The sequence below is a fragment of the Homarus americanus genome, unplaced genomic scaffold, assembly GCF_018991925.1.
Source record: "Homarus americanus isolate GMGI-L3 unplaced genomic scaffold, GMGI_Hamer_2.0 scaffold22688, whole genome shotgun sequence".
Classification (NCBI taxonomy): domain Eukaryota; kingdom Metazoa; phylum Arthropoda; class Malacostraca; order Decapoda; family Nephropidae; genus Homarus; species Homarus americanus.
In genome coordinates this window covers 256,335-268,444 of record NW_024737808.1, presented here as the reverse complement: position 1 = coordinate 268,444, position 12,110 = coordinate 256,335, and the positions used below count along the sequence as shown (strand labels likewise).

The window sequence follows — 12,110 nt, the reverse complement described above, 5'->3', positions numbered from 1 at the left end:
ATAATTTGAACTGACACACACACACACACACACACACACACACTTTCACTCTCCCTCACATACACACACACACACACACACACACATACGTAAACTTTCTCTCTTACAAACAAACACACACACACACACACATACTTCATCTCTCTCTCTTACACATAAACATACACCCTTACCCCCTCACATACAAACAAACAGAAAGACTCACAAACATCATCCGGTAACCCAAGCGAGGAGGGAGAGTGGGAGGGAAGGCAGTCACATTAAATTCTGGCCAACACCTAGTTTGTATTGCCCGTGTGTGTGTGTGTGTCGGCCCTCAGTCAGCTCCCAGCAGTGTAAGGTATCGGCAGTCAGGGAGTGGGGGTGTTTATATAGTGAGATATATCGGCAGTGAGGTGAGATATCGGTAGTGTGGTGGGTAGTGTGTGTGTGTGTGTGTGGGGAAGAATATCGGAATTGCGGTGAGGGATATCGAATTTGTGGTGAGATGTATCGGAATTTGGTGAAAAATATCAAATTGCGAGAGATATCGGATTTGTGGTGAGACATATCGGAATGATGGTGACAGATATTTGAATTGTGGTAAGAGATATCGGATTTGTGGTGAGATGTATCGGCAGTAAGAAAATATATCGATGATGTGGTGGGGGTCTGTTTGGTAAATGATATCGGCAATGGGAGGGGGTTCTGTGTGATGAAGGAAATCGGCACTGAAGTGTGTGTGTGGTGAAGGATATCTGAAGTGAGGTAAAATATCGGTATTGTCGAAAAATATCGGTACTGTGGTGAAATATATCGGCAATGTGTTTCTTAATAGTGGCATATCGGCAGTGTGGTAAGATATCTGCAGCAGGGATCTTTATAGTGAAATATCGGCACCGTTGTGAAATATATCGGCAGGGAGGGGGGGGGGGTTGGGTTAAATGGTGATATATCGGCAGTGTAGTGAGAAATATCGGTAACTTAGGGAAGAAAATACATAAATAAAAACACTGACCACAAAAAGTATCTTCAAGGAGGAGGTCGATGACTTTCAAAATGAACACTGTGACTCCTGTTGTCTCGGTCGGGTTGTCAAAATCCTTCATCCATTGTGTCATATTATCTGGCACAAAATCGTAAAGATATTTTTTTGGTGTGAGAGTTAACATCATCAGTAACATTAGGAGAATTAAACAATTTATTATTTATTTGGGATATCCATAAATAAGTGAAAATTGGTGTAATTTTGCATAGTGTGTGTGTGTGTGTGCAAGTGCAGATACATACATGCATATATATCCCTAACCAAATTTCATAATGCTACAAACAATTAAATGACTAATATAATTTTTACCACGAATAAAACTCATTATTCATATTAATAATCCTTTCACTATCATCCATAATTCTGTGACTTGTATCGTTGCTATAATTATTAATGTTATTAGTAATAAATTTAATAACAGTTCTATTATTATTATTATTATTATTACCAACAACAAAGGTAAACAGCAGACACGGCAGACTACAGTAGGTATACGAAGCAGACGCAGTGGGGTCGGCAGGGCCAGCAGACAGTGAGGAGGAAGGGTTACGTAATGTCAACAAGACTCCAGCAGCCATGACTACGAAAGGTATCTTGTCCAGGTGCTGATGATTCTACACACACACACACACACACACACACACACACACATACACCTATCTAAATAGCACTAACAGACACACAGTATATACACACACACACACACACACACACATACCTAGCACTCATACACCTACACTGTACACTGCTCTCATCATCATCATTATGAAATTTTAACGGGGCCATTTTCCATGCTAGTGTGAGTTAGTCGTGATTTCCTGATGCCAGCTCTCTGTTCTGTACGGCCTACCTCTCCCCGTCTCTCCTGGCCTACCTCTCCCTGTCTCTCCTGGCCTACCTCTCCCCGTCTCTCCTGGCCTACCTCTCCCTGTCTCTCCTGGCCTACCTCTCCCCGTCTCTCCTGGCCTACCTCTCCCTGTCTCTCCTGGTCTACCTCTCCCCGTCTCTCCTGGCCTACCTCTCCCTGTCTCTCGTCCCCTGATAGAGCCTCGTGTATCTCTTCGACTCACTGGTCTCCTCTAGTCTCTCCACATACCCAAACCATCTCAGTTTTCCTCTATACAAAACTTAGTCTATGTGCTGGCCTCTTAATACACCAGCCGCCCTCACACCTCTCAACAGGGTTCCCAGTATTTCAATGTCCACCTAACCTAACCTAACCTAACCTAACCTAACCTGACCTAACCTGACCTGACCTGACCTGACCTGTGTGTGTCGTCTTCTTCAGCAGCTCATGTATCACCGCCATACAACACTACACACCTGACACCAGTTGCATACACCTTTCCTCTTAACACACACATACATTCACAGCACAGCACACACATACTGTATACACAGCACTAGTAAATACACACAATGTATGTACAGTACAAACATACATAACATTTACACACACATATACATACATGCACACACGACATTTACATACACAGATACATACACCACTCACACACATACACAGAGATATAACTTAAAATACACCTACACAAAAATAGATTACACCATGATAATAGAGAGGGGGATAAATACACGGATGTGGGTGTTACATGGGGGGGAGTGGGGGAGGAGGGAGGTGGGGGAAAGAGGAGGGGGAGAGGGGAGGGGTCAACATAAACGTACGGAGGACAGTGTCAACGCCCACCACTGTTCACTACAGACTGACCCTTCATACACGAGGCAGTAAGGGGGAATGTTCGTCATGACCCTTTGTTAAATGGGTCACCTCTACCGGTGTTGGATAGCACTGTCTTCCTGGCATAACCTCGTTGGTGGGAGGGAACGGTAATTCCCCTTACAATGAACGGTTATGTTTGGTAGTTAAATTACTTATGTAGAGAGTGAAGGACTGACCTTAAGTGACCGTATGGGAGCAGACTGTTTACTCATTACATATAAATATCAAATAATTTAATATATTTACCTCTCCCGTGACGCTAAACTTTTTCAACCTTTTCAGTTATAATATTTATCACTTCACAACTTATCAGCTTAATTGCTGTTAGGTTTGTTGGTCTGTTATTGTTACTCTGTTATGATCTTTACTGTCCAGTGTTAGTCCAGGAGGAAACTGTAGTACCTGGAGAAAACCCTTCCCACACCTCTCTCGGGCCATGACACAGAGTTATGAATGATACGCATCTTAACGCTGTATAAGAACATAATTTTTTCTCCATTATTTAGTCTCAATTGATCATGACACATATCAATACCTACATAAAAAAATTAATGTTTATAGCAGAAGCGAATCAGGAGACTAAGAGAACAGCGAAATAATGAAGAGATGTAAATAAGGTGACCGAGACAGCTGTGTTGGTGCCTGGTTGATCGTCTCCTTCGCTGTGTATAAAATAAATCCCAATATAAAAACTCCGTCAAGTGGATCAGCGAGTGAGTCAGTCAATCAGTAGGGGGAGGCGGGTGTTAGGCATACAAATGGGCCTAAAAACTCATTGTAAAGTGCATAGAGTTTTATATTAGCCCCGAGTCTCGATGGGTGAATACTGCGGAGGAGGAGCAAGGTGACCCGGCATGAAGGTCCTAGTATGATGTAGATGGGGGGGGTGACGTCTGCAGGCCGTCAGAGGAGCAAAGGCAAGGTGAAGTGTATTTGATTTGTGAGCCAGGATGACTTACTTTTACTTTTATCCTCTTCACCACTGATCGGCTAGTTTGCCGTTTGGGCTATCGGTCACATTTCTGTTATGCACTGTTGGTAGGTACTGTGCATGTATTGGCTCCTGAATGTTTCTGAACCTGCTCCAGTGTTGGTCAAGTCTGGCCTTGAAAGAGATCACACTCGGTGCCGTCACAACACTCGCTGGCAAGCTGTTCCACCAGTTCACAACTCTCACTCCGAAAAAAGTTTGTATCTGCTAGCTTCCCTCTCATTAGTTCACAAGCCCGGCAGAAGCCTCACATCTGCACTAAGTTTTAAAGCCCTGCTCAGATGCATGTGCGGGAGAGATTTAATGAACTCCGAAATAATCTTTGAGGAAATATCTTGAGCTAATATTGTCTCCGTCTCCCGTCACTACAATAAATACATTGGATAATAACTCTGGATAGACAACACCCAACATTCAATAATCCAATGAGCAAAAAACTAAAAAATCACCGAGATAGATGGACGTGTGCACATACTGTAATTCACTTCATCTCCACCACTTGACCCTCCCACCAGCAGAGGAAGCGGGGTGTAGCGGTGAGCGTGGGGGCGTCCCTCCCACCCCCGCCCCTCGCCACTACCCTCGATGTCCTCCTCCTCCGTCCATCACGTCCCCAGGGTTTCAACGCCTTGATGGCGGGTGTCAGGAGGTTCGAACACTGCGTGTAGTAGGAGAGGGGCGAGAGGAGAAGGACGAGGGCGGGTACTCGGCCAAGACAGTGAGGCAGCTGGCGAGGATCAACTTAGTGGTGGCCGCCATCATCTTCCTGTGTCAGGTAAGACGGCAACTCTGCTTCACATTCTACTCCACAAACCCAACACATTAAAAGATGCACTAATGTATAATATAAATAAATAACACAGAGATCTATCTAGCTTGTCTCCCTCACCGGCTGCAGGTACAGTACTTAATATCTCCAGCGCCTCTCCGGTGCTATAAGAAAAGGTGTAATGTTTTCTTGTAGTAATGGACAAGTAAAGACTCGACACTAAGCAGTATTTTACTCACTCACCTTTCTGAACTCTTTTTCCCTGGCGGTGTCCTGACCTCGGATGGGTGGTGCAGCTGGTGGTAGCGGCGTGTCTGTGTCGACCAGTAGTGATCATGGGAGGAGTGTGGGTAGGGATCCTGGTGCTGGTGCAGGCCATCCTCGGACTGAGAGCAGCTAACACCACCTTCTCCCACGCCCTGTAAGTACCCACTGATACAGCCTTACCCCACATATTGTACCTCGTTTGGGGTGATAAGTACGGTATGTATAGTCACCTGCACTTACACCTGGTACACTGACTGGTGTGTTTTGTGAGATGTGGCAGACTGTGGAATGCTTATCTAGCAACGTTAGTCTGGTTACATGGCAAGATTTCTGAGGGCCATTCTGGGAGTTTTAATACAATGTAAACAAACACAGATCTGCCACATCTCACAAAACGCACCAAATACTGTACCAGGAATAAGTGCAGTCAATTGTACTTGTATCAGTCAACACGAACTTGTAAGGATATGTGTTTGTGATGCAGTAATAGTTTTATTCCACAAAAGAATATCAAATGAGGTGACAACAAAGACATTAAGGTACAACAATCAGTCATGAGAATAGATCCACCTCAAGGATCGGTGTCATCCCTCATGGACGATCGTTTAATTTATACGAGTTTTGTTATCCCAGTTATACGATCAGGTTAGGTTAAATCTATCATCTATTTGGGAATCATTTAAGACTCAGCGATATGTAATCCATGCCACGAAATAACAATAAGACACTTCTTTAATTATGTCTTATCTCACCTCTAGTTCAGTACACGCACAAACTGATGTTGCTTTCTTGATTTAAGACTTTTAAAGGGACGATCAATAACATAAATGATATAACTACTGTAAATGTTCTTCTTCGTGACCCAACCTAACTCCAACTCACACAATGATAACGGAAACTTACAGTCGTATACAGTGTTATTCTCCTACACACGTATAATTCTTACATAAATTAGTACCTGTAACTGTAATACCATATATAAATACTACCATGTTACTAATACTGAACTTTTTACATATATAATGCTTAGCTACATGATTTAATAATACTAAGTTACTAACCTTTGTATGTATGTGTCCTGGCAGGGTGGTGGGGCACGCCTGGGTGTCTGGAGTGGTGTGCAATGTGTGTCTGGCAGCAGCGGGCTACCTGTTTTCAGGCCACCTCACACTCGCCTGTGTCTCTACCTTCCACAGCCCTGATCACGCCTCAGGTGAGCCTTGATCACGGCCACAATGACTGACACACACAAGAGGAAAATGATTAACAACAACAATGACTTAAAGACTGTTTTAAATACACAACACGACTGATCTGACCTAAAGGGTAAATAATGTGGGTGATCGTTCATTCCATCCAAAGTTGTGTTCCCTTACTCTTTGTTTTAATATACGTATATACTTATAAAATAAAGAAGGTATTATGTACACAGACGGGCAAAACCTACTACGTCAATGGTCACTTTACATCTATTCCCACAGGCCAATAACAATGACAACAAAACACTGACAATGCCGGTGACAAAGTGGCTAACGAGCTGATCAGTGGCGAAGAGGATAACGTATAACAAAATGAAACTGACACTGACAACAAAATGACGGTGACAACAAAATGACAACAACAACAACAATAACACTAAACACTGGCAAAGACTGTTTCCTCACAACCTGTCTTTATAACTGGTAACTGGACGGACTGTCTGCCGCCGTCCTCTCTGACAGTCACACAAATTTAGACTTTTTGTAACAAGGATATTCACTTTCATACCACGACGCTAAACTATGTATTGTATAGAAGTGCACGGATATGAAACTATAAATAATTTGCGTAGGTGATAATTTTTGGGCAAAATATTGATCTAAATAGCTTGATACTTATGTCGTATAACTGGATTAAATAATTTAATTCATTATATAAAATTTATGTATCTACTGTAATCCACTCCCTCAAGTACCGAATATAACCTATACCACACACACATATATATATATATATATATATATATATATATATATATATATATATATATATATATATATATATATATATATATATATATATATATATATATATATATATATATATATATATATATGCTTAGTTAATAATAGTATCCCCTCGAAGACTTCATTTTCTCTGGTAATGATTTCGGGTACATTTTTAGTGAAGTTACCCCTGTGATCCTCACGTACTCGGAATATTTATACCACATTTGATTTATCGTCGGTAGTGTGGTTGTGCGTGATGGAGATGATGCATTAATCTTTATAATATGTTCATCAGTGGTGAGGCTGTATATAGTGGAGGTGGCAGCTTTGGTAGCGTCTCTGCCCTGCCTGACAGCAGCCATCGTCAGCCTGTTGGGGGCTGCTCTCTCCGCCCGCGCCGCCTGCCCTCCCAAGGTAGGTGTTACTATGTTAACTGTCATCTACACTTAAAGGATGACTAGATCGATTGTCACTATTTTTGTTTATTACTTCTTTTAACATCATGAATAGTCAGGCGCCATCTTAGGTTGGCCAAATATGCCACTGATAAATTGAACTTTATACAGATTAAAATACTGATATTGCTTTGCAGTAAATATGTTACAAATTTAAAAACACTACAGAAATGCATTAAAGTACCGCTTACTACCTCTTTAAAGTGATTCAGGATAAATCAACAACAAATATATGATTTGATAAGCGCGGATGTTGAGTTCATCGTCTGAAATATTTATTCTGCTTTAGTTTCTAATTACGAATTACTATATTATTTTGAAGTCTCACTGTTTGGTATAATTGATTTTTTTTATCCATGATTACCCATTACAATATCATGCTTTGAATTACGTTCGTTACTGGGTATTGTCGCCACCCATGTCCTCTGTCGCCCCCCATGTCCTCTGTCATCACCCCCATGTCCTCTGTCATCACCCCATGTCCTCTGTCGCCACCCATGTCCTCTGTCATCACCCCCATGTCCTCTGTCATCACCCCATGTCCTCTGTCGCCACCCATGTCCTCTGTCGCCCCCCATGTCCTCTGTCATCACCCCATGTCCTCTGTCATCACCCCATGTCCTCTGTCGCCCCCATGTCCCTCTGTCACCCCATGTCCTCTGTCATCACCCCATGTCCTCTGTCGCCCCCCATGTCCTCTCTGTCACCCACCCATGTCCTCTGTCATCACCCCATGTCCTCTGTCATCACCCCATGTCCTCTGTCCCCATGTCCTCTGTCATCACCCCATGTCCTCTGTCATCACCCCATGTCCTCTGTCGCCATGTCCTCTGTCGCCACCATGTCCTCTGTCACCCATGCCACCCACGTCCTCTGTCGCCCCCATGTCCTCTCTGTCATCACCCCATGTCCTCTGTCACCACCCATGTCCCTCTGTCACCACCCACGTCCTGTGTCACCCATCTCTGTCACCACCCATGTCCCTCTGTCACCACCCATGTCCCCTCTCTCTCACCACCCATGTCCTCTCTGTCACCACCCATGTCCCTCTGTCACCACCCATGTCCCTCTGTCACCCACACCCATGTCCCCTCTGTCGCCACCCATGTCCCTCTGTCACCACCCATGTCCCTCTGTCCATGTCCTCTGTCACCACCCATGTCCTCTGTCACACCCATGTCCTCTGTCACCACCCATGTCCTCTGTCACCACCCATGTCCTCTGTCACCACCCATGTCCCTCTGTCACCACCATGTCACCATGTCCCCTCTGTCACCACCCATGTCCTCTGTCGCCACCCATGTCCCTCTGTCATGTCCTCTGTCCATGTCCTCTGTCACCACCCATGTCCTCTCTGTCACCACCCATGTCCCTCTGTCACCACCCATGTCCTCTGTCACCCATGTCCTCTGTCACCACCCATGTCCTCTGCCCATCACCCATGTCCATGTCCTCTGTCACCACCCATGTCCTCTGTCACCACCCATGTCCTCTGTCGCCACCCATGTCCTCTGTCACCACCCATGTCCTCTGTCGCCACCCATGTCCTCTGTCGCCACCCATGTCCTCTGTCACCACCCATGTCCTCTGTCGCCCCATGTCTCTCTGTCATCACCCATGTCCTCTGTCACCACCCATGTCCTCTGTCACCACCATGTCCTCTGTCACCACCCATGTCCTCTGTCGCCCCCATGTCCTCTGTCATCACCCATGTCCTCTGTCACCACCCATGTCCTCTGTCACCACCCATGTCCTCTGTCACCACCCATGTCCCCTCTGTCACCACCATGTCCTCTCTGTCATCACCATGTCCTCTGTCACCCATGTCCACACCCATGTCACCACCCATGTCCCTCTGTCACCACCCATGTCCTCTGTCACACCCATGTCCTCTGTCACCACCCATGTCCTCTGTCATCACCCATGTCCTCTGTCACCACCCATGTCCTCTGTCATCCATGTCTGTCACCACCCATGTCCTCTGTCACCACCCATGTCCTCTGTCACCACCCATGTCCTCTGTCGCCACCCATGTCCTCTGTCGCCACCCATGTCCTCTGTCACCACCCATGTCCTCTGTCGCCCCCATGTCCCTCTCTGTCACCCATGTCCTCTGTCACCACCCATGTCCTCTGTCACCACCATGTCCTCTGTCACCACCCATGTCTCTGTCGCCCCCATGTCTCTCTCTGTCATCACCCATGTCCTCTGTCACCACCCATGTCCTCTGTCACCACCCATGTCCTCTGTCACCACCCATGTCCTCTCTGTCACCACCCATGTCCTCTGTCACCACCCATGTCCTCTGTCGCCACCCATGTCCTCTGTCACCACCCATGTCCTCTATCGCCACCCATGTCCTGTGTCACCACCCATGTCCTCTGTCGCCACCCATGTCCTCTGTCATCACCCATATTTCAAATAATTATATTCCACAAATTTCTTATTAATGCAGTAATAAGTATTTTCACACTTACACATAAAACAACTTTACTATATACTAAACCCTTTTCATTTCTTTTGGTTTAATTTAGGAAATAATTGGTTTAATTTTTATATCTATTTTTCTTTGTGGAGATGTTTTTAATAATACGTTTGGTCATTCATTACAGCAAAAGAAAACAGAGGCACCATTCGTGTTGTATCTGCCACGCTGGGGGGAGAGCGTCTATGGCAGTGATCAACAAACTTCTATCCACCAGTCACAAGCTAGGAACCCCGTGACGTCACAGCCATCTGTACCTTCTACATCTAATCAAAACGGAGAAAGGGACAACTCTCCCCCACCTGCGTATAATCAGATTGCAGAGGAATCATTTGCTTAATGGGATCTATATGGTTATGTTAATGAGGGAAGATTTTTTAGTTTAAATGCTATTTCTAAAAAAACCTATGTGCAACAGAGACATTAGCCAATAATTTCTACATTTGTTCTTAAATTTATTGAAACCCATGGGAATTAAAATATATTAAACGATGGCATTGTTTAACACTGTACTTCAGGCAGCATTGGTGAACAGCTAACAAACATCTGAAGACTTATTTAAGAAGCTGGACCGTCTCGATCTTGGAAACTACTATGATATTCGAATTTTCATAAAAATTATTACGAGAGATCAAAAGACTCCCAATCCCATTCGAGTGGAATCCCTTCAATACGTAACTCTTTTGACTCAATTCTATTACTCCCGAGTTTACAAGAAAGTGAACGATTCCCGGCAGCTTTACACTATGGATGGCAGTCATTGTTGCTAAAATTTACAAACAACTAACCAATGCGTTCAGATGATTCACTGATTCCAAGTTTTGGTTTCTCAGATTCGGAAATAATGAATCTTTGTAACATTAAACTATAGAATAATGGGTTGTTAGGTCCCCCCGCCCCCCGGGTCGAGTCAGTTTAACATGACTCACTTTGGTGGGTTTATTTATAATTAAGGTTTATTATTCTGAAAATATATCAGTCGCCTGTTATGTGATTGTACCCTTTTTCGGTAATTGAAAACTGCATCATCACTCAAATTGCATAATTCGTTATTGTTGAAATGCATCGTCCAACACTTTCAAAAAATTCCGTTCGACCATTACTGTTTATTTAGTTCAATGCATACAAGCTGTATCGCTCCATTCTTCCTAAATATATCGTTTGGCACAGAATTTATCGTTCTCTTTTATTCATAATTGTTAAAATGTTCCAAATACTGTATATACTCTATAACGTTCAGTACTTATAAATCGTATCCTAACATAGAAGTTAAACCAAAACCAATAAAAAACCCGGAATAAATTATCCAATAAAGTTTAAGAGGAAAAATCCAATACCGCACTGTGCTAGGATTATTCATATGCCTTCTACAGAATTAGCGATTTCATACTTAGACACGGTTGGCCTGCAGGATTCAATGCTAGGCTCCCTAATAAAAGTTGACAGCTTATGTTGGTGTTAAAATGTATTCATATGCAGTTGCAGTTTTAACATTACACAAGAATTCTTAGAAAAATATTATATGTATGTATTTAACTATGATTTGCTTTGTATGTAGTTATTAGTTAATGCTTGGACTGGTTTAAGCTTTAAATAGTTGGTATTTTTGGATGAAATATTATGGAGTTACTGTTAAGGCAATCCAGGTTCTCAAAAGTTCGTGTAATGAATATCCCTTGAAAGCGACTACGTAAAAATGCTACTACTCATAAGAATCCTTGAGACTTGGACCATATTTACGGCAAGGTGGTGAAGCAGTGTGTGTATGTGTGTGTGTAGAGACGGAATCCGCCCTACATTGTACCATTTCACTCTTTATGTTTTAGTTGAAATTATATTCACATATTTGTTTTTTGTAATAGTGTTCATAATTATTCTTATTACCTATATTGTATTGCTTCTATATCATATACATCATAGTTGCTTTGACAATAATGTGGTTTTGGGGACCAATATAAAGTGCATTATAGTTGTTTTGACAAAGATGTAGTTTTTAAAACCAAATCTGTCTTAGCAGTTAAAGCCGACGAACAAAAGTGAATTAGTCCCATCTAACTTATCTTAACTAAAAATATAAGATTTTTTGAGTTAGGTTTGGATGGTTCATTTTGTATGTTATCAAATCTGACCCTAATAACCGTAACCTTCTTTAGTTTTAATCTGAAACCTCATGATATTGATGGATTGTCGTATATACAGCAATGTTAAAATATATTAAGGTGCTTCAACAACCAAGGTCTTCAAGTGCGTATTCTAAGTTAGTCACTACACAAGGCACCAACAAGTAAAAACTACGATACATCTATGAAGCCGAGAACAAACATCACTACGTACCTTTATTTCGGCGTCTCAGCATCTCGTCGTCTCCTGGGTGAGGATACGTGGTCTAC

The 12,110-nt window shown here is 43.1% G+C and overlaps 1 protein-coding gene across 5 annotated transcripts; it reads left to right on the top strand.

Annotated features, from left to right (window-relative positions):
* Positions 1 to 254: 254 nt before the first annotated feature.
* On the top strand, positions 255 to 11,863 carry LOC121873592. 5 transcript variants are annotated; one of them, XM_042377235.1, is made up of 7 exons: positions 255 to 340; positions 1,487 to 1,616; positions 4,374 to 4,531; positions 4,822 to 4,946; positions 5,878 to 6,005; positions 7,076 to 7,194; positions 9,848 to 11,863. In XM_042377235.1, exons 2-7 carry the CDS (start codon positions 1,604 to 1,606, stop codon positions 10,058 to 10,060), a joined length of 756 nt encoding a protein of 251 aa, XP_042233169.1. In that variant the 5' UTR covers positions 255 to 340; positions 1,487 to 1,603; the 3' UTR covers positions 10,061 to 11,863. The 5 variants fall into 5 exon arrangements, with proteins under 5 accessions (XP_042233169.1, XP_042233168.1, XP_042233165.1 ...); XM_042377234.1 differs by having other exon boundaries at positions 4,275 to 4,531; XM_042377231.1 differs by having other exon boundaries at positions 4,272 to 4,531.
* The last annotated feature ends 247 nt before the right edge of the window (positions 11,864 to 12,110 follow it).

Excerpts from the sequence above, each read along its gene's own strand:
- LOC121873592 (XM_042377231.1), top strand. Across the intron at positions 4,532-4,821 it reads CCATCATCTTCCTGTGTCAG|CTGGTGGTAGCGGCGTGTCT; the intron begins GTAAGACGGCAA and ends TGGGTGGTGCAG. Across the intron at positions 4,947-5,877 it reads ACCACCTTCTCCCACGCCCT|GGTGGTGGGGCACGCCTGGG; the intron begins GTAAGTACCCAC and ends GTGTCCTGGCAG.